Source organism: Sardina pilchardus, chromosome 18 (assembly GCF_963854185.1).
Source record: "Sardina pilchardus chromosome 18, fSarPil1.1, whole genome shotgun sequence".
Taxonomy (NCBI): Eukaryota; Metazoa; Chordata; class Actinopteri; order Clupeiformes; family Clupeidae; genus Sardina; species Sardina pilchardus.
In genome coordinates this window covers 24,305,399-24,330,790 of record NC_085011.1, presented here as the reverse complement: position 1 = coordinate 24,330,790, position 25,392 = coordinate 24,305,399, and the positions used below count along the sequence as shown (strand labels likewise).

At 45.9% G+C, this 25,392-nt stretch overlaps 2 protein-coding genes across 3 annotated transcripts in view; one reads left to right on the top strand and one right to left on the bottom strand.

Annotated features, from left to right (window-relative positions):
• vrk2 (VRK serine/threonine kinase 2) overlaps positions 1-7,214 on the top strand; it is a 15,516-nt gene extending 8,302 nt beyond the window's left edge. Inside the window, exons 8-14 of one of the 2 annotated variants that reach the window (XM_062519719.1) lie at positions 256-376; positions 967-1,025; positions 2,047-2,222; positions 5,826-5,963; positions 6,077-6,241; positions 6,353-6,514; positions 6,795-7,214. In XM_062519719.1, the coding sequence (XP_062375703.1) occupies positions 256-376; positions 967-1,025; positions 2,047-2,222; positions 5,826-5,963; positions 6,077-6,241; positions 6,353-6,514; positions 6,795-7,214 (1,241 nt within the window). Of the gene's footprint in view, positions 1-255; positions 377-966; positions 1,026-2,046; positions 2,223-5,825; positions 5,964-6,076; positions 6,242-6,352; positions 6,761-6,794 lie in introns of those variants that run through there. The other variant, XM_062519720.1, reaches the window with a different exon arrangement.
• A 16-nt stretch (positions 7,215-7,230) lies between these two features.
• On the bottom strand, positions 7,231-23,871 carry fancl (FA complementation group L). The gene is made up of 14 exons (XM_062519721.1): positions 23,463-23,871; positions 23,257-23,315; positions 22,892-22,952; positions 22,315-22,371; positions 22,052-22,149; positions 18,294-18,390; positions 16,689-16,757; positions 11,439-11,589; positions 10,950-11,033; positions 9,733-9,778; positions 9,204-9,285; positions 7,978-8,094; positions 7,573-7,644; positions 7,231-7,366 (listed from the first exon to the last, which is right to left on the bottom strand). The coding sequence occupies exons 1-14, from the start codon at positions 23,547-23,549 to the stop codon at positions 7,331-7,333; spliced, it is 1,116 nt and encodes a 371-aa protein (XP_062375705.1). The 5' UTR covers positions 23,550-23,871; the 3' UTR covers positions 7,231-7,330.
• Positions 23,872-25,392: the final 1,521 nt, after the last annotated feature.

Here is a 25,392-nt window from a genome sequence, read left to right as displayed (position 1 = left end):
CACTAACTCTAGCTCTATTCTTTCTCTTCCTTTTTTCTCCTCCTTTCTTTCTTTCTTTTTTTAATAAGGGCATATTTCACCAGGGGACTGACACGGCCTCTTAATCAAAGCTGCCTCTTTTTACTGTGCGACTGCAAGGGCCAGGTACTCACTCCTCTCCATTTCTCTCTCCTTCTTCCTCTCTTTTCCCCCTCTTCCTCCTCTCCCCTTGCATCTCTCTCTCTCTCTCTCTCTCTCTCTTTATCTCTCCTACAGCTCCGTCCAGACGGGGGGACCTGGAAATTCTGGGCTACTGTCTCCTGCATTGGCTGTGCGGGACCCTGCCCTGGCTCTCCGTCCTGAGAAACCCGACTCAGGTCCAGGAAGCCAAGGCCAAGTATGCACACTCACTCGCCCCCAGTTAACCCTCCCTTCCCTCAGCGATCCCCCCCAAACCCCCCCCCCCCCCCCCCCCCCCCGGTCTCCCTTCTACCGGGTTCCAACCGCAGGTTCTGATGTGGCCAGGGCCCTCCACATGTAGCAGGCTACTGATGACAGGCCCCGAGTCGTCCTTAGGGAGCCATCTGAGTTTGCTCTCTCAAAAGGCTCTTTGAAAGGGAGATTGAAGGGACATGGCAGGCAGATTGGACCACTTTTGGCAAAAAAAAAATCGCTCCGACCATAGTGAAGTAATAATGTTTTTGTCTTTTTATGTCCTCAAGGTCACTGTGTTATGTAAAAAAGTCATATATTAAACATACTTTGGTGGGTGGCTTGAAAAGCTCTTCCAGTAATACGAGGGAATTTCAAGTCTGGAAAAAGGAGGACGTTGAGTTAACTAGAAAAGGTTAAATCCTTTGGTGCCAGTGAAAGTTTTAACTGTTTACATTTCTTACCTCATGGTGCACTGGTAATATTTAAAGTGACCAACAAAGGTCATACTGAACTTTTGTCCTCCCGTGCTTATTGTTTATTTGCTTTTTTCAGGCTGATGTCAAATCTGCCTGAGTCGGTCACTCAGCTTTCAAGCACAGCCTCTGGCAATGGTAAGTGTGTGTCAACGGGGCCTGTCCACATGATCAACAAGGTGTGTCTAAGAAGACACACATGAACTGGACGAGGGCATTGCAGGTTTGTGTGTGTGTGTGTGTGGTGGGGTGACCGTGTCCTCTCTCTCTCTCACCCACTCTGTGACGGCACACTCACACCACCACCCCTCCCCCCGCCCCAACCGCAATCTCCCTGCCTGTCTTCCATCAAAACAGGGCCCATGTCGTCGCTGAGGGAAAAGCGCCCTCTTTTTCAACTCCAGGTCATTATCTCGCTTGGCGCTCCCCAAAAAAAAAACAGGGAGAGGGCACGTGTGTCGTGTGAAGGAGCCTTTGTGATCTATGATTATTATTAGGCCTTGCTTCCCCCCACCTTCGAGCAGCTCTAGGCAGCTGGACCAGGGAGATAAGACCTCCAGCATGCATCAAGCCTGTGCATGTGATATACATTCACAGCCTCCCTCGCTCCCGCCACAAATCCTGGCTCCATAAGCAGCATATTTATTACGGTGAGCAATGAGAGTTCGGGTTGTTGGGGGGAAGAAAAGTCAAGATACCGCAAAAAAGCCAAACGCACACGCGTGTGACGACAAGAAGGCAGGCAGCGGTGGCATTTCTTTGAGGTCCTGTTTTTCTGACCGCATATGTCCTCGACAGTTAGATGGGCAGATTCAGACAGGATGACCTTGGTGAAAGAGGTTTGATATTTCTAATGTTTGTGTGTGTGTGTGTGTGTGGGGGGGAGAGAGCAGAGAGAAAAGAGAGAGACAGAGACAGAGAGAGTGAAAGCAAAGAGAATGACAGCCAGGATGTGATTTTTGGGGTAAATCAATGAGACATTGGAGTGATGTTGCTGCTAATCAATCCTTATGCCAGTCTGCTCACTAGACCTGCAGCTCCAAATGAATGAGACCCAGTTTAATTGAAGTGCTGAAATGACGTTCACCTGCAGGGAAAACAGACCTGTTCTCACCATCTTTCACTTCATTGGCCCCTCTCTGTCTCCCTCTGTTCCCAGTCGAGCTTGCCCAGTTCATGGTCGGTGTCAAGGCCCTGGACTACAAAGAGAGGCCCGACTACCAGGCACTGAGACGGGTGCTAAGTGAAGGAGTGCCAACGGCCTCCAGGAGCCAAGGCCTCTTGGACCTCCCCCGACCCAAACCAGGGAAGGTGCCGGAGCCATCAGCCCTGAGGGTGAGTGTGTGTGTGTGTGTATGTGCGTGCGAGTGTGTTTGAGTCCCTATGCACTGTATGTCTGCATATGTGTGTGAGATGGGCTCTTGGCCTGTTGTCAGTGTTTTGGTTTTAATGTGGAGCAGATGGAGGGGGTTGCTGTGGTGTGGGGGCTGTGCCTGGATTTATCTGTCTGGGAGGGAGCAGTAAATACCGGGGTCGGAGAACCCTCTTTTGACCCGTAGCACGTTGTGAGAGAGACACACAGCCATGTGGTCTGCGCGCGCCCTGTCGGCCCCCTCTCACCTCCGTCCTTCCTCCTCTCCTCTCCTCAGCTCCACTCCTCTGCACTCCTCTTTTCCAGTCCTCTCTTTCTGAGGTGCTGCTGCTGCTAGTGGTGCTGTTGTTTTCTCCTCCTTTCCCCCCCCTTCTCTCTGCTCTATCCATTCTGCATTCCTCCTGTCCTTTCACTCCTGTTCCTGTGCCCACCGTCTCCTCTCCTCTGGGTTGGGTGTGATGCCGTCGGCCTTTGGTCTCGGCCCGGAGGGGAGAGTGACTGAGTGGTGACAGTATAAGGCCCGTCTGACGCCCCCATCGCCTGGAGCTACACCCACAGCATCCAGCAGCAGAGAGCCTCTGTATTAACGTCCTGTTTATTTATGGCAAAATGTCACTCTCATACTCCATCACATCATGTCAACACCGGGGACATGGATGTGTATGGATGTGTATATTGTCTAGATTCTCAGAACTGTGATGAGCATTTATTTGTGACGTATTGTTGAAATTCAGGTGAATTTGTTTACCTTGTCCCCCAGGTAAAGTTGTGTGTCAATGCATGTATATTACATGAAGTGTATATGCATTTTTCAAATACAATAATAAATAGACAAAACAAAACACAAAGTCACAAAATGAGGACATATCAATTCCCCTCCTAAATATAACAAGGCGGTGAATCTTGACCGGTGAGTGGGAGGTTAACCTCAGATGACCCCCACGTCATAGCTCGGTGCTCATGGAGAGGTGTGAAGTGGAGTGGGGGGCCATGCATTCTCCCCTGGATCACTTCACAGCTAACTTGAACTGCTGAACTCCGAGAAAGCCCAAGTAGCCCAATTTGGAGGCTGTTGAATACACATGCTTTACAAGAGACCAGGAGATCACCTGGCAGAATTGCAGTCAGCCTTGTTATTTATTTATTTATTTATTAAAATACATTTCTTCTCCTATCCTTGTTTTTATGCACTGACTGCCCATTAGGTTGATCTGTAGTTAAAGTGTAAAAGCAGCTTGCGTGTCAAAGTTCCACGAGTTTAGTAAATAACCACAATATCGGAGAGCAATTTATGGCCACTTCGCCAGTCTGTGTCACAGACACCCTTACCGCAGTGACCTAGCCATTGGACCTCTCACACAAGACTGTTTACCACTAAATTGCCAGGCTTACTTTAATTACTTTAATTTCGGCCTTTTTCAAGTACCTTGAAACAGTAGCATGTGTAGTCAAATTGGTGCACAGGACAGCAACACCACTTTAGCTCTTCAGTTCATACCCTCACGATTTCTGGCAGTTTTTTTTTTTTTTCCTATCCTGGCATATTATCAGAGGCTGAAAGCTAGCTGGTGCCCATCCAACATCAGGAAAGCAGAATGCCAGGGAGTTCCGACTAAGATGCATGAGTTGTGGTGATATTGCCACAGTTATGGTGATGTAGCAATAGCTCATCTTTGAGGTGGCTCTTGGCTAGCCTGGTCATTTGTCAAGGGCGAAGAATAAGATGTCTAATTTTGTTTTGATGACATATTTTAAACTGAAGCTCTCCATCTCCTTAACCCCCACAGCAATCACCCCTGGAAAAGAATGCTTTCAGCACCGTTCAATATAAACCTGTTTTTTGGACCTTTTCTTTTGTCCTGCTATCTTCGAAAAACTTGCTTTTTGTGTTGACCCAAGCAAATAACCAATGTCGATATCCCTTATCCTATAAATGTATGCTCATTTGCCTCATACAAAAATATTTTTCATATGACCTGGGTTAAGGTGAGGTACAGCATAAAGACCGAGAGCCTTGAAACAACTCAAGTATAATATCCAAGCTTGACCCCTTACTTCCCTGACCCTTTTGGTCCTTTCCTTTTGTCCATCTTTGTCAGTATACCGTATGCCGATGCCCATAGCCCTTACCTTGCAAATTTATGCAGAAGTCATGCCCATTTGTGCTCCACAAAACTTTATTTTCTACCCCCTTTCATATGGCCTGGGTTAAGGTGAGGTACAGCATAAAGACAGAGAACCTTGAAACGACTCTTCAGAACAATATCCAAGATTGACCCCTTCACCGCAAACGTTTTCATTGAAATCTCCCTACAAAAAAGGAATGTGTGAAGCTCGAGTGAGGGCTCTTTAACTTTCCCTCTATCCCGTGTTTCTTTCTTTCCATCCCTCTATTAGACCTTGGCCAGATCCGATGGGCAGATGGAAGAGATCAGTGTCAACACTGAGGGCATTGAAGATTGGAGCTCCCACCCCGCTTTTCTTTGTAGTCATATATTTTCCCTCTCTGGCTCTCTCTCTTTCTCCCTTTCTTTCTCTGCTTGTCCCCCTTCTGAAAGGTCAAGCCGAAGCTGCCTTTGAATGGAAAGTTTAAAACAACACCCATCAGTGTCACCTCGGGCGCCTCCGTACTCCCGCGTCCACGTCGGGGCACGTCAAGATGTGGCTCGGCGTTCCTGCTCGCCACATTGGAATCGCCTCTCGTCGCTCTGTCGCTCCCCCCCCTCCGCGTTTATTTTGCCTGCACCTGACCTCACGGGTGATCTGTGGCCAAATTTAGTTTGGAGAGTTGCCACCTTTGGGAGAGCACTGAGAGACCATTAATCACGAGGGGAGGGGGGAGGGGGGTGTCCAGGTCAGAGAAGGAGCAGAGAGCGAGAGAGAGAGAGAGAGACAGAGTGAAAGAAAGTTCTAGAAGCTTGAGTAGACAGGAAGGAAAACAGAGGGAGCAAAGGAGAGCTGGGAAGATAGAAAAGGTGAAGCAGGAGTTGGACAGTCGGGGAGTAAAAGATTGTGGGGGTCGGAGGAGGAGGAGGAGGAGGGGGGGGGGGAGTAACGGAGGAGTGGATGGGGATTTTCTCCCTCCTTGGACTCTTATTGTTGGCCCTCTCCACCCGAGCTCTTCAAACACCGGAGAGGACGGGCAGGCCTGTGACCCGAGGCCCGTGCGAGGTCTGATCTCCCAGCGTCTAATGATTTAATAAGAACCAGAGTCCTCCATGCTCCTCGGTCTCTCATCACCCCTCCTGATGAAGAATGTGGAACACTCCCCTCCCTGTCAGAGCTGTGTACTCTGCCTCACCTCCCTCTGTCTGCACACGGGCTCAGCCAATGAATAGATGGCTAAGACTGACAATTGGAATTAATGTAAAAATGCAAAACTTGAGGGAATAACCCCCAAGCACTCGGCAGCACAGAAGCTCTTCCGCATGGAATTGGTCCCATTGCTCTGAAGCACGTTCTGAGGACAAAGGCTAAAATAAAGCGGTGATTCACGAGGATGTATAGTAACATAAAGATTCCTTGTGACATTTCCTACCTCCTTTTTTCCCTTTCTAATGCTGCAGACTGCAGGCCAAGCCAAACCTCCCGCTAGAAGAACAGCCAAGCCAAAGACCATTCCTTCTGGCAGCGATGTTTCCGATGAGGATAGCCCAAAGCCGAGTCTCCGCAGAGCGAAACCATCAGGAAAGCCTCGTGAACAGGTATGGTGGTCACCCTGTATTGTCGTTTCAACTATATGCGGTCAGAAGCTGATCTAATAGCGTGATGTGGTTTCCTGAAATATCTCGGTTCCCCCCCTTTCACTATCATTTAGGGCTCTGGCCCAGCCAAACCTGCTGGAAAAAGAATAACTAAACCAAAGCCCGTTCTTGTGGAGGAAGAGGAGGATGATGATGCTGATTATGCTTCTGATTCTGATTCCGAAGAGGATCCTAGGCCAGCTCGAGGCAGAGGCCGCGCAGCGAAGCCTCCACAGAAGGTGAATAAGTTCTTCTGTAATCTTGCGTCATGAGAAGCTCCACAAAATGCTCTGCTGCAACTTATTGGTATTATTTTTTTCTTTCTTTCACACATGAAATCTTTACTCCAGAAAAGAACCAGTCCTGCCAAAAGAGGGTCCAGGGCGAAGCCTGTGGACAGCGATGAAGACTACTCTCCCGGGCCAGAGTACAGAAGGGCCGAGGGAGCCCGCCAGAGATCAGCAGCAGCAGCAGGGGCGTCAGTAGACAGTCTGTGCCCTGCAATGGAGCAAGTAAGCCTTCGCCGGAGCCCTCGCCACAAGACCCAGCACTGATCCAGAGACAGGGCCACCTCCTCACTTGAGTTTAAGAGCAATGCGGTGCTACTACTACTGTTATCTAGTTTCTGTATGTCTGTAAGTCTGTATGTTTAAAAAAAAGAAGAAAAAACTGTTTTTAAAATGTTTGAAGTATACGAAGACATAACAAGGTCTATGAAGACATTTGTTTATTCAATGAAGTATTACATAAAATCAAAACATAATTTACTCCACCTTTTTTTGTTTTGTGAAGAAAAAAGGCATGCCAAAATATGCTAGTAGAAGAACAGAACTGGCCGAAGCACACCTGCCAAGGTTCCCATCAGAATGTGGCCAGAGTTCCGATTACTCCAGCACAGCCTGGGCCACCCCACAGATCAGACGGCAGTGCGGGAGTAACAGCCACTCATCTGCCCTTAGTTACAGTCGTGATGATGACCACTGGAGGGAATATGCACAAGGCCAAGACCACCCAAGGAGGACCCAAACCAATTGGGGATATCTGGATCGACACAATGAAGAGCCGTGGGCATATTCTGGTCCTGACGTTGGTCACAATTGCTCTCAGGACAACCAGGCTGCGGAACGTGAAGGACAGTGGAGCTGGGGCAGTGCTAAGCTAGTTGCTGGGGTAATTCTGATCCTTGTCTTTCTGGCAGTTTTTGTTCGTTGAACTCTTGAAAACCACTACATGCCTTGTAAAGTCCTGTCAGAATGGTAGCATGGCCTTAAATCATAGCCACCCATTTGTGCCGATGTTGGAGGACATTCTCTTCAGCTGTAGGCTGTTCAAGGCTTCTGCACTGCCATCTTTACTGTAATGGGCTGAAGGAAATCATGGAATATTTGAAGTGAAATTTTGTATATATTTTGGAATGCACTTTTGTTATTTGTTATGACATGATTTTTTATATGTTTTTTAAATATTTAATAAATCATGCTGCTTTTGATTGAAAATGGGCATCTCTGTTAGTTTCTGAGTGGAGGTGTCTTCAGGACTGAAGTATTCATAAACCAAGGCAGACTCTTACCTTGCTACAGTATGGACACTCCCCAAACACAATATTGAAGCTCTGGCGACTGGTAGTCAGACCTCTTAGCCACTGCAGGACGCATAAGTGATTGAAAAGTGAATAGTAGAAATAGTGTTATCTTAATATGCATTTGTACCCTCTTTATATAACTGGAGGAAGGAGTCTATGACTTCCCCTCTGAAGAGGTTAACTGAGGCAACAGTGGCTGGGGTACAAGTAGCACACTAAACAGTCATGATAACATGGATCCAGGGTTTGACTATCCAGGAAATCAGGAAAACAGCAGACACAGAGAGGGCTCATGGGGTAGCAGTAGATAACGTCAGTAGCTAATCTTCTGTGACTCCTGCTGTAGTAGGCTGTTATAAAAGCTGGGTGTTTGAATGACAAGTGCTAGCTCACCTCATACAGGCAGACCTGGTGAAACGGCTGCCCACAGCGAGGATCGTTGCACACTTGGTCTGGAATGGCCGACTCCAGCCGATAGGAGTAACAGATGCCACACTCCGTGCTGAGGCTCTGGAAATGAGCAACAGAGGTGCACGCACAGGATAAAAAAAATAGGTTGGTGGTGGAAAACCTCAGTTCTTTTAACATTTCAGCAGCACTCTGGCCTTTCTCTCTCTACATTACATAACCAAAAGTGGGCTGTGAAGTTCTACACATTCTGGTCTTGCAAGAGACTTTTGCAGAGTTTATGCCAAAGAGTGAAGTGAGATGAATCGGGTGGGGGAGTCACGGTTCAACCCCTAATCAGATGAAGTGTTGCTAAAAGATTAGTGTGAAGTTATTCCATTTCCTTTTCCCTTTTCCCTTCTCCTGCTCCGACTCCTCCTCACTTCTCCTCCTCCTCGCCTCTCTAATGGGCTGCAATGCGGCGAGGTCGCTGTTTGTTTCCACAGGGTGAGGAGCCTTTTAGTGGGCTTACCGAACCTGTACCTCCTTCATCCCCCATGCACCCCATTCACACCTTGCACACTTCAGCAAATCCCCCACCTTAGCATGTGACTGCTTCAAGGCTCTAGTGCTGCTGTCACCCGTCTTCCAGCACCCCCCTCCCCACAGACACACACACACACCCACACATACACACACCCATCCTCTTCTACCCCCCTACAACCCCCCTCCACTCACTCTGTTTGCATATTGCTTTTCAGATAATTAGAAGCCTTTTTTTCCCCAGCAATCCATTAAAAAGGACGGCAGGTAAAAAATTTAAACATCTGGTCAAGTAAACTTTTCGCTCTTCAGAATGTTAATGATGGCGGAGCATTAATCACTGGTGCCGTCTGCGGATAAACACGGAGCCCTTTCAACCCGCCACGCAGAAAGGGAGAGAGAGAGAGAGGGAGAAAGATAAATGGAGAATCTGTGATTAAAAAGCTCTTGATACTGCCGACGATTCTGCCACCTTTGTTATTGTAATGATCTTATCTGTAAACAACCCAATTAAAGGAAATGTGTACCCTAAAACTACCAGAAACATCAATGTTAAAAAAGAGAGAGAGGGGGGGGGTATAGAGGGAGAGGAAGAAAGACTAAAATATGGTTACAGTGAGCATGTAAGAAATGTAAAACAGCAAAAAAAAAGGCGGGGTGGGGACGTGTGGTGGAGGAAGGCGACATACAGATTTTTCGTGGGTGGAAGGTGATGGGAATTCTATCTCTAGAACGTCTCTCATGTTCTGCAGAATGCTGCAGTCTGGATTCCTGAAAGCAAACAGGAGATTGGTTCTTCACATACTAATTAAGAATTAACATGCAAATGGAGGATGCAGTAATGAATATGGTTTCACAATTATTGACTAAAAAAATAAAACATACTTCTTATGTGCAATGAAATACTCCAAGGGCCAAGATATTGACAATAAACATTTTCAAAGATTATGGTATGGTAGATTACAGTATGATAACATCATATATTCAAGGATTAGGACTAACTCACACACACACACACACACACACCTATACACACACACACACACACACACACACACACACACACACACACACACACACACACCCCTCTAACCTGTACAAAAAGAAATTAGATATCAGACTACATCTGGCATTCATACCATAATCCCTGTGATTTGATGCGATTACATACTTCTGAGCAGCTATTCCCTGACAGGTCCGTGATTAGACTATCCTTACCATAAATGCATGTTGCCATTAAGCTTGGTCCTCAAGGGGGTGACCACTGGAGGAGATAAAGAGAGACTGCGAGTTAAACTGGACGAATGCATTTCTAATGAATCCACCCACAATAGCATCCCACTACAAAGCTTAGCGCTGGCTAAACTGGAAGAGAGGTTGTGACAAAAGGGGGTGAAATCAAATCCTGCTGTCGGTGCATAAATCAGTCTCAGGATGACAAAACTGCCCTGAGCGGCGGCTGCTGCTGTCGCTGCCAGAGACAACGACAAGGTCTGGGCTTTTTTTTTTTAACCCTCCCACCCTCCTCCTCCCCCCTGTACCCTGTCGACTGTCTGTGAAGATTAGTTTCAATTAAGTGGACCTTGTCCCATTCTATGCAGACTGGGTCTCGTGGTCTTCCATCAGACGCGGGGGACATGAAGTGTGCGAGTCCGTGCCACTGATCTCTCTCTCGCTCTCGCTCGGCTCAGAGCGGCACGGCGCGGCGCGGGCCGGAGAGAAGCCGATAGACAAGCGGCACAAAGTGTTTCTCTTCACTTGGCGACAGCCCGACAGAGAGGGAAATATTCAAATCATTGGAATAAATCGCACACGCGGTCCTGGCTGTTCCACCCCGAGAGATCAATCTCGCCGGCGTGTGATGGGCCGCTCGCTCTGTTTTGTCATTTGTAAATGCAAAAAGCAATATTTCTGTCTGACCCCTCTCTTTTGGGTTCAGTGTCTGGCAGTGTCTTGACTATTGAAGTGTGGATTTAATATCAATGAAGAACATTGCTAGGCAACCGGGCGGCATGTTGCCATGTACCATTGTCAGCCAGCCATGACCTTGGATTTAAAGAAACAATCACAGGGACTTAAGTGATGCAAACTGTCTTTCACCATCGCACATTGACATTCTGAACGTGCTCCGACATTGTACTGTGAACAAGCGGCTGAGGACGGTTCCATTGTTGCCGAGCAGAAGTGTTTTAGACCAAGGCCTTGACTGTTTAGACACCTACATACTATTGGAAGTAATTAGAAAAAGGCAGGTCACGATTGTGTGTGTGTGTGTGTGTGTGTGTGTGTGTGTGTGTGTGTGGGGGGGGGGGGGTGCAGACGTACACAAGGATCGAGGGATGTAGGCTCATTTGTGACTTCCTGCCATAACGGTAGGTGTGAACGGCAGGCATAGAGGTTGAGAGAAAATAATCAGTGTGTGGGAGGTTACTCACCATGTTCTGCACCGAGCAGACAGCAATCAGGCAGCATCTTCGGGTGCCTGGGGTCGATCTCCACCTTTATGGACACATTGTTCCCTGTGTAGTCGTTAACAGATCATTAGGTCAGAAAATGATTTTGTCCACTTATCTAATTATCTCAAGTGGATAAATAACTGAGCTCGGCTGCAAAGGACAGCGGGGCTTACTGGCTGAGGTGATTACCTTTGAGCTCTGAGTGATATTGTTTTATAGATATTAATTCAAAACAACAGCAGACTATGAAAAGACAGTGGCTGGTTGTTTACCCACATTAATGGGTGGTGGACATGTATTCAGTTGCAGACAACAAGCTTCTCTGAGGTGGTTACAGAAGTAGAATAAACTCACAAACAAATGAAAGGTACACTTTGTCGATAAAACAAAATGTCTGCCAGTTAGATGAATGCAATGTAAAACGCAGAAGGCCGAGGAAGAGTGGCGAGGAAGAGCAGGCTTGGTTACCAATAGCGATCCGTCTCATGGTGTCCGCTCGGGAGGGCTTCTCTGGCTCCAGGACCCACGTCTGCTCGTCGATCTCGTCCAGCACCGACCAGAACTCGGCCAGGCCTTCCAAGTGGAGCAGGAAGCGGCCGTGAACGTGGGCCAAGGTGCTCTGCGAGGGGCGCAGCACAACAGATGACAAATGTTCAACGCCACCGCGGAGCGGGCACAGCTGGTGCATCTCGACGTGGGGCTGTCTCTCTCTCTCTCTCTCTCTCTCTCTGACGCCACGAGGAGCGGACGGGGAGAGAGAGACGAGAGACGAGAGACGAGACGAGAGGCTACGACTGCTGTTCCACAACAATTTTAATGAGCCGAGAAGTACAGAGTTTTTTTTTTTATATATTTTATTTCTTTTTATGTTGCTTTTTTGGGGGAGTTCAAAAGAAAAAAAAAATCTTGACTTAAGGGACTTTGTGGATTGCGGAAAAATAAATGGCCGATCCATAGGAAAAAAAAAAAAAGCTGCCAACAAATGTTCATTTGCGTCCGATTTCCCAGGTCTATGGCAATCTGCACGCAAGGAATCAAAAGCTTAGCATTCAAACACATCAAAAGGAAAAAAAAACACCATGATTTCCTCTTAAACAGCTGGTATGAAACTGCACGTGGAGGGGGTAGGGTGGCTTTGTCCATCTGTCTTAAACTGTCACTAACTCCCTGATGTTCTTCAGTTCAGTGAGCACGCGCACACACACGCACACACACACACAAATGTACACAATACTTTTTCTTCTCAAAGCATCACTCTTGCACCAAATACACCCACGCTTCTACAGTTTTGTTTATGGGTCAACAGAGGAAACAAGCAAGTCTCCTAATTAATAAACTTTTGTATTTCAGACTTAATTACGCTGTTAAAAAAAGGGGGTTCTGGTAACTTTTTTGACATAATCAGTGACAAGACTAACCAGAAGCTAAGAAAATAATTTGGTTGCAGACCTCCCTACTTTTTGGGACTTCAGTGAAATTGTCATGTATAACAACTCTCAGAATCTCTAGATATGAGAGTCTGGAGAATTCACTCCCCCACCTGTGCAAGTTCTATTTCCCACATATGGGAAGGTGATTACACACTCTCTACCCAACCCTATTCACAGCCTTTCACATTATTCCTTGTCCTCATTTACGGCATCAAGAGTTGAAAAGGGGAAAAGGAGAAAACCTGGAAACGCTCTCTCTGTAGTCATCACCAAAGGTGCATCCGCTTCCCATCACTGACAACCCTGTTTCACTTTGATTGCAGCTCTCTCAATACATTTGTCTGGCCGTCAAACCTCCAAGACAAGACAAAAAGGCAAAGGGAACCCCTCATCCCCACACACACAGAAAATGAACCAAACAAGTACAAGTCAATGGTCTCTTTTTATCCACTAGGCAGGCACTAACAGACAGGCAGCCTGGTCCACTCTCTCTCTCTCTTTCTTTCTCTCTCTCTCTCTCTCTCTCTCTCTCTCTCTCTGGCTTCCTCTATGTCTTAGTTCAACAAACACTTCTCGTCTCTCGCTCTTCCTGTGCCGGGCTCCTCAGCTGCGAGGCTTTAATGGCTAAAGTATGTGTAGGCCATAAATCACCAGCGCTGATTGACAGGCAAGTGGCGGCGTGCCCAGCTTTACTGTCTGCTATCGGCATCAGTGTGTGAGAGAGAAAACGTGGTGTGTGTGTATACAGTATGTGTGTGTGCGCATATCTGTGTGTATGGAGATAGCGGACAGCTCCTAGGACACAGACAGACACACACTCACACACAGACATGAATACACACACACACACACACACACACACACACGGCTTCCCAACTCTGGGTTGAATACCTTTAATCAAAACTCAGAGCCCTGAAAGGTTTGGCCCGGGGGCCAGTCAGTTCTCGGCCCTCTTAGCCCCCTCGCCGAACCACTGAATTTATTTTTAGAGGAGGAGAGGGGGGCAGGGCCTCATCTGTACTGCCCACCCCAGCAGCCAACACAGCTAGAGGAGATGTGCAGATAAAGGCTGAATTACAGGAAGAGCAGGAGGGAGAAAAAAAGAGGAGAAAGAAAAATGGAGAGAAAGAAGCTTCCGATCGTTTCACGGCCAGCTATGGCATCGTTGGTTTTTTTCTGGAACCATCGGGAAAGATGGCTCGATTTTCAGGACTTTAATGCCAACTAGTAACCACTGCATTAAAAAATGACAATGAAAGCTTTCACATTTGCATTTACACTTGAGTTATTTATGTCAGTTAAGTTAACAAGTTCATTTCATGTCAGAGATTGACCTCAAAATATATTGTATGCATTGTTACTGATGTTGCAGTAGATATTTTATGTGTGTGTGTGTGTGTGTGTGTGTGTGTGTGTGTGTGTATATATCATATCTCATGTAAGACAAGGAACATTTTGTGGCATGTCAATTCAATCTACAGTATAATATCCTTAGTATATGGCCTCTGGCCGAGGACTGTCTTGGACAGATTTAAGATTCAAAAATGCAGTCTGTACAACACTACATGTACATAATGAAAGTGCACCCCAGGAAACAATAATGCATTTTTATATAAATAAATAAATAAATAAAAATACTGCAACAAAAGCAGGATCTAGTGTTAAATAGGCATATTGTCCATGTCAAATGAACATAACTAAGTCATATGGGGAAAAGGAGCGAAAATGTCTATGAGTGTTTGTACTGTATGTGTATTTGTGATTAAGAATGGAAATGTTGATTCTGCATGAGAGACATTCCATGCATAGCATCTATCCAGCAATAACAATACTACCAGTCACTCTCTCTCTCTCTTTCTCTCGCTCTCACAGACACACACAAACAAACACGCACACACACACACACACACACACACACACACACACACACACACACACACACACACACACACACACACACACACACACACACACACACACACACACACACACACACACACACACTTAAATCAGGGAAGGAAGTGAAGGGAGTGGAGGGCCCTGACAGCCGCAAGACAAAATGAACCAAAACTGATGGGTCGCGGCGCCGACAGAGTGCACACAATTTAGCATTGCACAGGTGCAAAGACGCCGCAATTACTTTCCAATTAATGCCAGGCGCGTGATTATAGTTATGCTTTTATACAAATATATGGTCCAAGTAAAGCGGGGCTTGTTATTGAGGCTCCTGCTGGAAACCAGCCCGAACCAAAATGAGAGCGCTGGAAGTCTGCTCACCTAGCTGTGAAAAACATCTAATTAGCCTCCCTCTCGTAATCACCAAGAATGCATAAAGTCATTAAAACGGGGGGAGAGAAATAAATCAAGGACACTGTGGATTTAAATCTGATCAATGGAATAACTCCATTCTCTGTGCCGCTCTGGCAGTCGACATTTTTTCCCTGCGAGTCCCATAAACTCAGCTCTTGATTCCGAAAACTGGAGTTAACAAACAAGCACGCTCAATTTAGAAATTTGTCAATATTTTTCTGACCACCACCGAAAGCACACTCGTGAGGTTATGCAGAGAACACCTACAACTTCTGTACTTCTGTATTTCATATTTTAGGTCAATTTCATCATTTGATCCTGTGGGATCAGCTCCGTCAACTGTTGGGAGTCGGGAATGATAATTGTGGAAAGTTTGACATAATCCTCGGTTTCCTTTCTGCAGTGGGTCGGCCCTCGTCGTCTCTCTCAGCTGGTTGCTGGCCGCGGCAGCTCAGCCCATGGCTGACTGGACGGCCTCACGCTGAGCCACACCTGCACTGGTGGACCAGGTACCCAACAATGACTGGCTACAGCCAAGCCATCTGATACATACACAATGTACATCCATCTCTCCCTCTCTCTCTCTCTCTTTCTCTCTTTCCCTCTCTCTCTCACACACACACACACAAATGTAAATACACCCACCCTATCCCCATGCCTTGCCTGTGTGTCCACACCAACTCGCTTCCACACACACACACACACACACACACACACACACACACACACACACACACACACACACACTTGGCCCCTGTGAGGAGACAGGTAATAATTACTCATGGGAGTGTGTGTGGGGATGGTGGGGTGAGGAGGAGCTGGGTAGGACGAGGGGTGGGAGTGCTTCAGGACAGCAGCAGCTCAGCAGGACCGCAGCTGACAGACGGCCGTCTCCACACTCCCCTCTCGTTCCTGTCTGCCAGCCTGCCATGTACCCACACCATGCCCACCGACACCCCTCAGGCATGGCCCACCACGCGCGCGCGCACACACACACACACACACACACACACACACACACACACACACACACACCTAGGCGCAACGCTCAGGCATACAAAACCTGACGCACACATTCATATGTTCAACAGATGCCACACAAGCAGCCTCAAAACACCTTACGTACAACAGATGCACAAAAAAAAACACCACAAATACCCCCCCCCAAAAAAAAACCACACACACACACACACACACACACACACACACACACACACACACACACACACACACACACACACACACACACACACACACACACACACACACACACACACACACACACACACACACACACACACACACACACACACACACACACACACACACACACACACACACACACACACACACACACACACACACACACACACACACACACACACACACACCCCTTATAGTCCACACACACACTTCTTGTGCCTCACATTACACTCCGACACCCTCTCTGAAGTGAGTGGAGACAACCATGCTCTGACTACACTGTCTTTCTGACATGCTGTATAGATGAAGACAACCAGGGGGGTGTAATTGGACTGAGAAGTCTGGCCCTCCGGTCCACCCTGCCTCATAATTGGAAAGGCCGTCTTTTTTAAATGACGTAACAGCATTTAAAAAAAAATATATATAATAATAAAATAAATAAATCTATAAAAATCTGGCTGCGTTTTTATAGCGCTCTTCCTCTCATTTCATCACTGTCCGCACCGCTGTTCCGAGTCTGGCTGCGGGAGCTAATTGTTATTCTTCCGGGGGCGAGACATGAAAGCTACGCGTGCGCTGCACAAATTTCATAACACATTTCATCATCACACACTCTTGATGGGCTGAACTGAGCATTACAGACTAACTGTCATTACGATACAAAAGATCATCAGTGCGGAGCGTGCGAGGATTACGGGATGATAAAGGAGCGAGCGTTATGCCACATGAAAGCTGGGTGGATGGAGGGGCAGGGGAGGGCGGAGGGTGGTGGTACCTGCGGAGTCCAACTCATGTGGAAAGGAAAAGGGAGATCGGCTAGGAACTCAGGGGCCTCGACTGGATACTAAAACACAGGGGAGAGAGACACACAAGAGAAAGCTATTAGGCTGTTAAGATATTGTTATATAACAACAAAAAAGGATCAATTCAGTTAAAGACTATTTGAGATTTTTTTTTTTTTTTATCAAATACAAAAAAATAAACATGAATTAATGATTAAAATAAATAAATAAACAGTAATTAACTATTTAAAAAATGACCATGACACATTTTTGACTTTTGGAAATTCTTTTCTAGTTTGCCCCTGAGACCACATATGCCTTACAATGCAAAACATTTTAACATTTTGCAGCATAGCTTTTTCACAATATGAAACCACAGTTCTGACACAGTTCATCGTGACGAGGGCTTAAATAATGGATTTTACCCCCATTTCCAAACTGACAGGATACGCTGCCGTATCGCAGCCTCATCATACCCACTGTGAGTCTGACCTGAAATCTCACGTGCTGCCTGCGGCCCATTTCTGCTCCCTCCGCATCGTCTCTAATCTCACCTGCACCCAACCTCACCGATTCTGACGGGCCCAATGCGGCAAGCCACCCACCTGGCTGAGCTCTCGGTGGGTCGGCGCCGCCTGGCAAAGCCCCCATGTTCTAGGAGGGGTGTGTGTGTGTGTGTGTGTGTGTGTGTGTGTGTGTGTGTGTGTGTGTGTGGGAGAGGGCTGGGGGGGCAGCAGATGTGCTACCAGGGCAGCCACGCTATTTTTACCCCTCCCTTGCCACAGCAGGCCGTTTGGGCAGGTGGGCACAGGGGGGAATCCTCACGCCACGCTGAATCCCATCAGGACCCCGCACTGTGCCCGCCTCGGAGCTGGCATCTCTGCTCCACACAGACACAGCCACACACACACTCTCTCCCTCACACACACACACACCTCTAACAACCTAACTACCGTCCCGCGCACACACACAGCCCTCCACAGCTGACTTGGCTAACCTCGGCCTCGGCTCGGCCCAGTGGAGTGTGCTGCGACCTGGGTGCTCTACATGCTGCCGCGGGCCTGGGGCCCGGTCGGCCCGCTCCCACTCTCGCTCTCGCTCCTACGAGCTCCGCCACGCTCTCTAATCGTGTTAGGCCACATCTCACACACACACACACACACACACACTACACACACTACACACTTACACGCGCACGCTCCTTATCAGTACGCCCCCACTTCACGGGTGCCGCTGCGTATCAGACCCCGGCAAGCAGAAGCAAATCTCAACCTGGCATCTCCGAAAAAAAGAACGTCTCACTACTGGGTCTTTTTCTCAGATGGGAGGGGAGTGGAGGGGACTCTGAAGTGGCTGTGGTGCTGTATGTCACTCTGACCTTGTTCTTGTCTTGTCACCTTGCCTATAAAGTTATCAGCAGTGCTACAATTCACATTTCGAACCAGTAGAAGACTGGAGTTCAGAGACTCTTTGCCTACAACTAAACAGCTGTAGTCATGAGCCCTACGTTCAGTTCAAAAGAGAGATGTCTTTACCCTGTTTCATCTAGTCTTCATACAATGCATCAGCCAGATACAGGTAAATAGTGGGTCAATCACCTTGGGCTTGAGCTTGACTGTAAGGACGTGTTTACGGCCAGCCGAGTCCTCTCCTTGCAGTTTCAGTGTGCGGAACTCGGAGTCAATGAACAGCAGCCTGAGGAGGGGGAGCGAGAGAAACAGAGAAACAGAGAGAGAGAGAGAGAGAGAGAGAGAGAGAGAGAGAGAGAGAGAGAGAGAGAGAGAGAGAGAGCGCAAAAGAGGGAGAAAGCGAGAGAGACAGGGAGATGGATGGATCAATACCAACACGTACTACCCTCTCACATAATCCCACGTGCCACACAAGGGCAATCGAGACACACATACAGTAGGATTACTTGCATAAAAAACGAAGGCCTTGTCATTTAAGAGCACATGGTGCATCAGACTCAAGAAGAAGATGAAGACGATGATGACGAATGACTGCTACAAATGAAATGCTGCTACAGAAAGGTCACATTTTTAACTTCTTGAGCACAGACACGAAAAAAACACTTTCAACTTTTACAGTCTTCTTCATGTTTCATCTTTTCCCCGCACTCATGTCCAGGACATTTTGACAGAGTATGTGCAACTTTCCTAAACCATTTGCTTAAACATCTCAGTCTCATATTATTTGCCAGTCTGGCACTGACAAATAATGCACAGGGTTGCTTTTTGAGTAATGTTGCTGTGCAGAGCTATATTTTAGTGTCATGCCCATGCACTTTCCCATTGATATTGGGCAAGGATTCTTTATCTGGAGATTTTGAATCATCAGCGGTCAACATTTCACAAGCATCCAATCATAAGACTAGAAACAGGTCACGTGATCGCCTGGTCATGACAGCTTTACAGACCTGTAAACTCTGAACAGAGATCCTCTACAACCTGACAGGTAGGACAGCACACACATATCTCACCACTTCTCAACAACCATAGACTGTATGAGAACAGTGTGTATAATTCTCGCCAAGAACGTGTAACCCACACTGACAGTTTATATGGGATGGATAGTAATCTAAACACCGCCATATATAGGCTCAGTCTTTGCAGAATCGCCATCATGTGGTTTGAATCTGAGGTTTACATATCAAAAATGTAATAACCTGATCAAGTCAGCATCTCACCACTCCTCGCTCTCTCTCTCATACACACACACACACTCTCACACACACCCTTGGCACAGCGGGACAGCTACCTCTCTCCTTGAGCCCTCTTATGATTTATGTCTCCTAATGCTCGCGTGTTCTTTCAGACACGGCTGTATTTCTGCTGTTTATTTACGAGTCGTGTGCACAGCACGTCGTGGTCAGCAGCACACACACACACACACACGCGTAGCTGCTTGGCAACACGGTGCACCGGGCGTTTGCTGTCACACTGCACTTACGCGCACATAAAACTCCCTGACACGGGCGCCCAACACAGCTCAGCACTTCTCAACACCTTTTAATGATTCATACTGAAATAGATATGCTCTCACTCACTTGCCTGCTCGCTCACTCGCCCACTCAGTCACTCACTCAAGCAAGCTGGCTTGTTCCCTCTACCTAGCACTTCCCTCCCTCCCTCCCTCCATCCCTCCCCTCCTCTCTCACTCAAGCTGGCTTGCTCCCTCAACTTACCTCCTCGATCTCCTTCCAGCCCGCTGACTTGCTCAATGTTCACTCTCTCACTGGCTCAACTGTGTTCGTCCTGACTCACTACCTTTTCGTCATTCACTCATACACTCACTCACTCACACTCACTCACTCATTCACCCACTCGAGCTGGCTTGCTTTCTGTTTCCCTCATCACCTTCATCATTCGTTCACTCTCTCACTTGATAATATTCACTTGCTCAATCACACCAGCACTTACTCACTCTCTCACACACACACACACACACACACAGCCTTGAACCCTGTGTTATGCTTCGCTTTGCTCGCCAAAACTCCCACTCATTCTTCATCCAGCTCTATTTGGGTCTCCAGCATGTTCCATCGTTCTTCAAGCCATAATAAAGCAACAATGGATACAACCGAATTAACAAAAAAAAAGCCCCCAACAACAACCAAAAAAAAAAAAAAAAAGGTAATTGCATTACACTATACCAAAAGAATTAGAGCGCAGATCCTCATGGTTTCCACTGGGCCAGCGCCTCTCTTTCCCTGAGCCTGAATGCCATCTCTCTGTTCTGCATTCTGCATTCTGTATTCTAACGGGATCCCATGCAACAGTATCAAGCCATGCTGGCATTCACTCCAGATGATTGAAACAGCTTGACAGCTTGATGTCGTGCTGGGAGGATTGATGAGAGCATTACATTTGCAACTACAAAATCAGCACTGCTTATAAATGGAAGAGAGAACATTTGGCATGTGTTTGTGCACATTCTGTGTGTGAGTGTGTATGTGTGTATGTGTGTGTGTGTGTGTGTGTGTCTGCACGTGCTAGCGTGTGTGTGTACAAACAGGACACAGATGAAAGTACAATACAGAAATATGATGCGAAAACCATAAAAATATATCAAAATTAAGCACTAATGTGGTGATGGCATCCTTGCTGGGTTTTGCTTTTACAAGATATATTAAAGGACAAGAAAAAAAAAAAATATCTACAGTAATGCTGTTTGGCTCTTGCAGATGCCAAAAGGGTTTATGTGCTTTGAAATACAAATGTTGAGATGGAGAAAGGTGATAGCCAATGGCACAGCATTCCTGCGGTCATTATCCCGGCAGGGTGTTAAAAGAGAACAGAGGGGGTCACTGTCACCTCTCCCTCGTCCATCAAAAAAAGAAGGCGATGCAGCCTCACAACAGGACACTCCGCGAGATGCTCATCAAAGAGCTCGTTCGGACACGCCTATCGAGTCAGGAGAACGCACCTCCTTACGATGACATTCTCAGGCTTCGCTTTCCGCCACTTACCTTCTGGTCAAAGTGAATGGGGATAATGCGGGCCCCACTGCCGGACAAGAAGAGTCCGTGTGTGTGTGTGCGCGATAATCTGTAATTTTGCTTAATGTCTGACACTTTGCTACTATTTTAGGGCTGAGTGAGAGGGAGAAAAAAAAGACTTGACCTCTTGTGTCCTCTGTAATTAACACCGGACGTGACATCTTCAAGGCAACTGAAACTCATTAAAATGACCAGGTTCCGCGGCAGTTTCCCTTACCTTAACCAATCACAGCCTGGGATTATGTCAAACTTGAGGCTATTAACACTGATACCAATTAAGAATCTTAATTAATCTCAAGTGCATTTAGAGATAGAACGCCGGCATAATGCTTCTGACCGCAATTCAAACATGGAAAAGCCTTCACCTTGTTTTTTTTTTTCCCGAACTTCAAAATTCTCCCATTAAACTTGAGAGTGGGTCTGCAATTAGAACAATTTGCATTTGCTAATATCATAATTATATCTCTGGCCATTAATAGAGAGTGGAAAATGAGAAGGCTGCTGAAATCCTGACCAAATATATCACTGTCTGACAGAATCTGCATTAGTTCTCTCTCTGTCACAAAGCAGAAGGTGAACTGTTGAATGAACCTGATTTAAACGTATATTTAATTAATAAAAAATAAATCAGCTGTCACACTGATTTATTAACAGACCATTCCTGTGAAGAATTTGAGCTTAACTCCCATCTTTAAAGTAAACCGAATAAGGACATTAGAGATCAAACAAGATAGTGTCATTGAAATTAATTTACAGGTCATGATGCTGTTAGAGATAGCTGCCATTTCTATGGACCCACTGATGACAAGCTCCTAGGCAGCTGATGGTAAATGGAACAGCAGATGAAAGTTGACATACTTATCCCATCCCAGGCTCTGCATCTCTGTGATCAGCTGGGAATAGTACTGTGGAGGTGGTATGCTCTGACAGTCTGGTCTGCTCTTCATTGCCAACTCCTGTACATGGAGACATTGCTGTTCATAACAAAACCAGCATTTATTTCTACTCTAGAGCAAACCCATGCACTTAGAGATACTGTATCAATGCTATGGGTTAAGTTGACCTGACATTATGAATAAAATCATTCAGTCACTGGGAAAAAGAGACATCAGTGTTCTTACCAATACAGTTTTCAGCTCCAAAATGAAACTGACCAAATCGGGGGCATGATGCAACCTCTGGAAAAGACATGTAAAAACATGTAAAAAAAAGAAAGAATGAAAAAAGGCCAATTTTACAGGCAATTAAGAGTGGCATGACGTGTTTTTTTTGTAAGCAAGACCAAATAGCCCTTGAATCAAACTAAACGTCAGCATTTTGATTAATGCAGGTGGCCATCTGAGTTAATTATTAATAATCTTTCATGTGCACGAAAATAATGAACTTTAAAGCCCTAGGTAAAATATAAATCTAGTAGCAATACCCTGAAGGGATAGGTAACAAACAACAAAAGAAAAAAAATCAAAGAGATGTTAATTAAGCCATAGGGAGGGAAAATAATAATAAAACTATAAATAATGAAAAGCATCGGTGAACCTGCTGGAGAAATCACAGCGGCCAATTCTGAGAGAGACAATCTGGCCTATTTGGAATGGTTTATTAAGGAAAAGTTGCATTAGAATGAACAAACAAAGAAAAGTTTAACCTAGTGCTGCATGTCATTTCAAACACTATCATCTACATTGTGATGTACTGTACCTGTTTCAAAATGTGCTGATGTCCACTCAGCAGCCTTTTAAGTTGCCAGCAACAGTGAAGTCTGTAAAATGTCAGTGAGGTTGAATAGTCAATGCACAATTAATAAAAGAGGACTTATATTATACGTTCCCTATGGAATCTTAATGGCTGAAATGCATCTGTAAAAATCTGTCCTTTCAAGTTCTTTCTGCAACCCTGAAGTAGGAACTACAAGTGTATTTGCCGTACTTATATGTGCTTACTATTACACTACTGAAGTAATGACAGCAGGCTAATGCAAATCACTGTATATTCTAAATTATTCTATGAATTATATGGAATATTCAGCAGCAAGCAACTTGGAACAGCACAATAACACTGCATACTTTGCCTGTTTGAGCTGATGTCCTGGTGGAAGTATTACTCTTATCCTGAAATCTCTGTCCTGGGTAAGAAACGAGTCAAGTGAGTCATGACGATCATGATTATATTTCATGCCACTGATTTACGTTCTAACATTTCCAGACTGTACACGCAAGTCACTGTGCATAGCAAGCTGACCCATCACTGGAAGAAGCTGACAGCTACAAACCTGCACTGTGATGAAGCCATCATACACGGTTTTCTCCTTGTTGAGAGGCAGTAACAACGGATTCTCTGTCATTATCTGACTGTCCATAGTGTGCACAGTGGCTTACAATGCACTGTTATGAATAGGAAACGATGTTAGAAAGAGGCAACAAAGTATTACTTAACTGTTGGCAAGTTTGAGCTATCTGACAAGCTAGCTAGTGTGCTAAGTTAGCTGCCTTTCCTAAGAGACCTCAATAAGGCACTTCCGCATTTAACAATTCGTAAAACGGTTCCTGCATTCTTTTTGCCTTTTCTTATCACATAACGCAGAGGTGTAATAATGTCCAACTTTATGTTACAACTCTGCTAAGCTGGTTAACCAGTCTGCACTACTGTTGCCTGTGTTGTTACTTTATTCTTGCGCTTGTGCAGTGGCATTCCCGCTGAAGTTTCGACTGTGAGCTACGTCAGCAAAACGTCACACGCGTGTCTTTTACCTTACTTTGAAATTGTAGGCTAAGTACAATATTGGGAAACAATTTAGTGCAGCGACTACTGCCTACATAATTACAAATACAGACATTATGTCGAGTTTACTAAATACGACTTGTAGATAGATATGATTATACCGATTGAGATTAGGCTGCTCTGACCTTTTTTGAACCAGGCAAGAAGAAGCCCAGGCCTAACATCAAATGAGCCATGCATTTCAAATTGCAGTAAGTTGAAATCGCCTTTGTTTTGTGCGTACAGTTTTGAAACAAAATACAATTGGAACATATGGTAAACATACAGTAATTGGTATTGATCTTATTGTATCTTAACGTTACAGTGTGACCATGTGAGCCAATTTAGAGCATACAGAAAATATGCTTTGAGAATGGTGTTTTGGTAGCCCTCATGATTCCTGAAAGTCACGAGCTGCAGAGGCATCTTCAATTATTTCTTTCTTGACGCATAGTAGTTATAATGATATCTGTAATAACACTGATGTAGTCCATTAGTAGCCTGATTTTTGGCTGCATTGCAGCCTGGCTTGTTGACATTGATGTACACATTGTTCAGCTGCAGACTTCCAACATCATCATAAAGTTGTGGGGCTAGCCTGCTGTAGGTGGTTAGGCTACAGGTTTCAGGGTAGGCTACTACTGAGTAGGCTATTAGTGGTTGCTCTCTGTGTAACTTGGGTGTTATGACATCTCTCTCTCTCTTGCTCTGTCTGTCTGTCTGTCTGTCTGTCTGTCTGTCTGTCTCTCTCTCTCTCTCTCTCTCTCTCTGTGTGTGTGTGTGTGTGTGTGTGTGTGAGTGTGAGTGTGTGTGGCGTGCGTGAGTGTGTGTGATACAAAAAAAAATACTATTTTTTTTTTGTAGTATTGCTGATTGCTGAGTTGTATTATAATGGAACCAAACAGCCAATAATGAGGCTTTGGTCTCTGTATCAATTTACATACACTTTGTCACATTTTGCTTAGGTAATGCAGCAAAACTCTTTGTTCTGTTGCTATTTGTAATTGCAAATGAAAACATCAATCTAATTAAATCATGTGTGTTGTGAATGCCACCTTATTGCTTATTGCAAAGAAAAAAATGCTTATGCATTCAGCTTTGTTGCAGAGCTCCCTTTAAGCAAATATTTGCCAAGACAGCCACAAGGACTGTATTGGAGTTTGTGATAATATATTTCTTGTAAGGAGCGTGTCAACTGTGCATGCTACACAATGTGCCTAGAGAGATTGATGTTTTGTCATCCACCTGCTTCAAAGCAGTAAAGCCAGCAGCTGCAAAGGCAAACCTACCCGGCTTCAAAAAATCCAAACAAAGAAATCTTAGTGGGCTGTTTACATATCCGTGTGGAGGTATATCAGGGCTCGTGCTGATGCGATGCAAGGATGCCTGAAAGCTTTCAGTCCCTGCGCACTGGGTGAGTGTTAAATGCCTTTTTTGTTTGC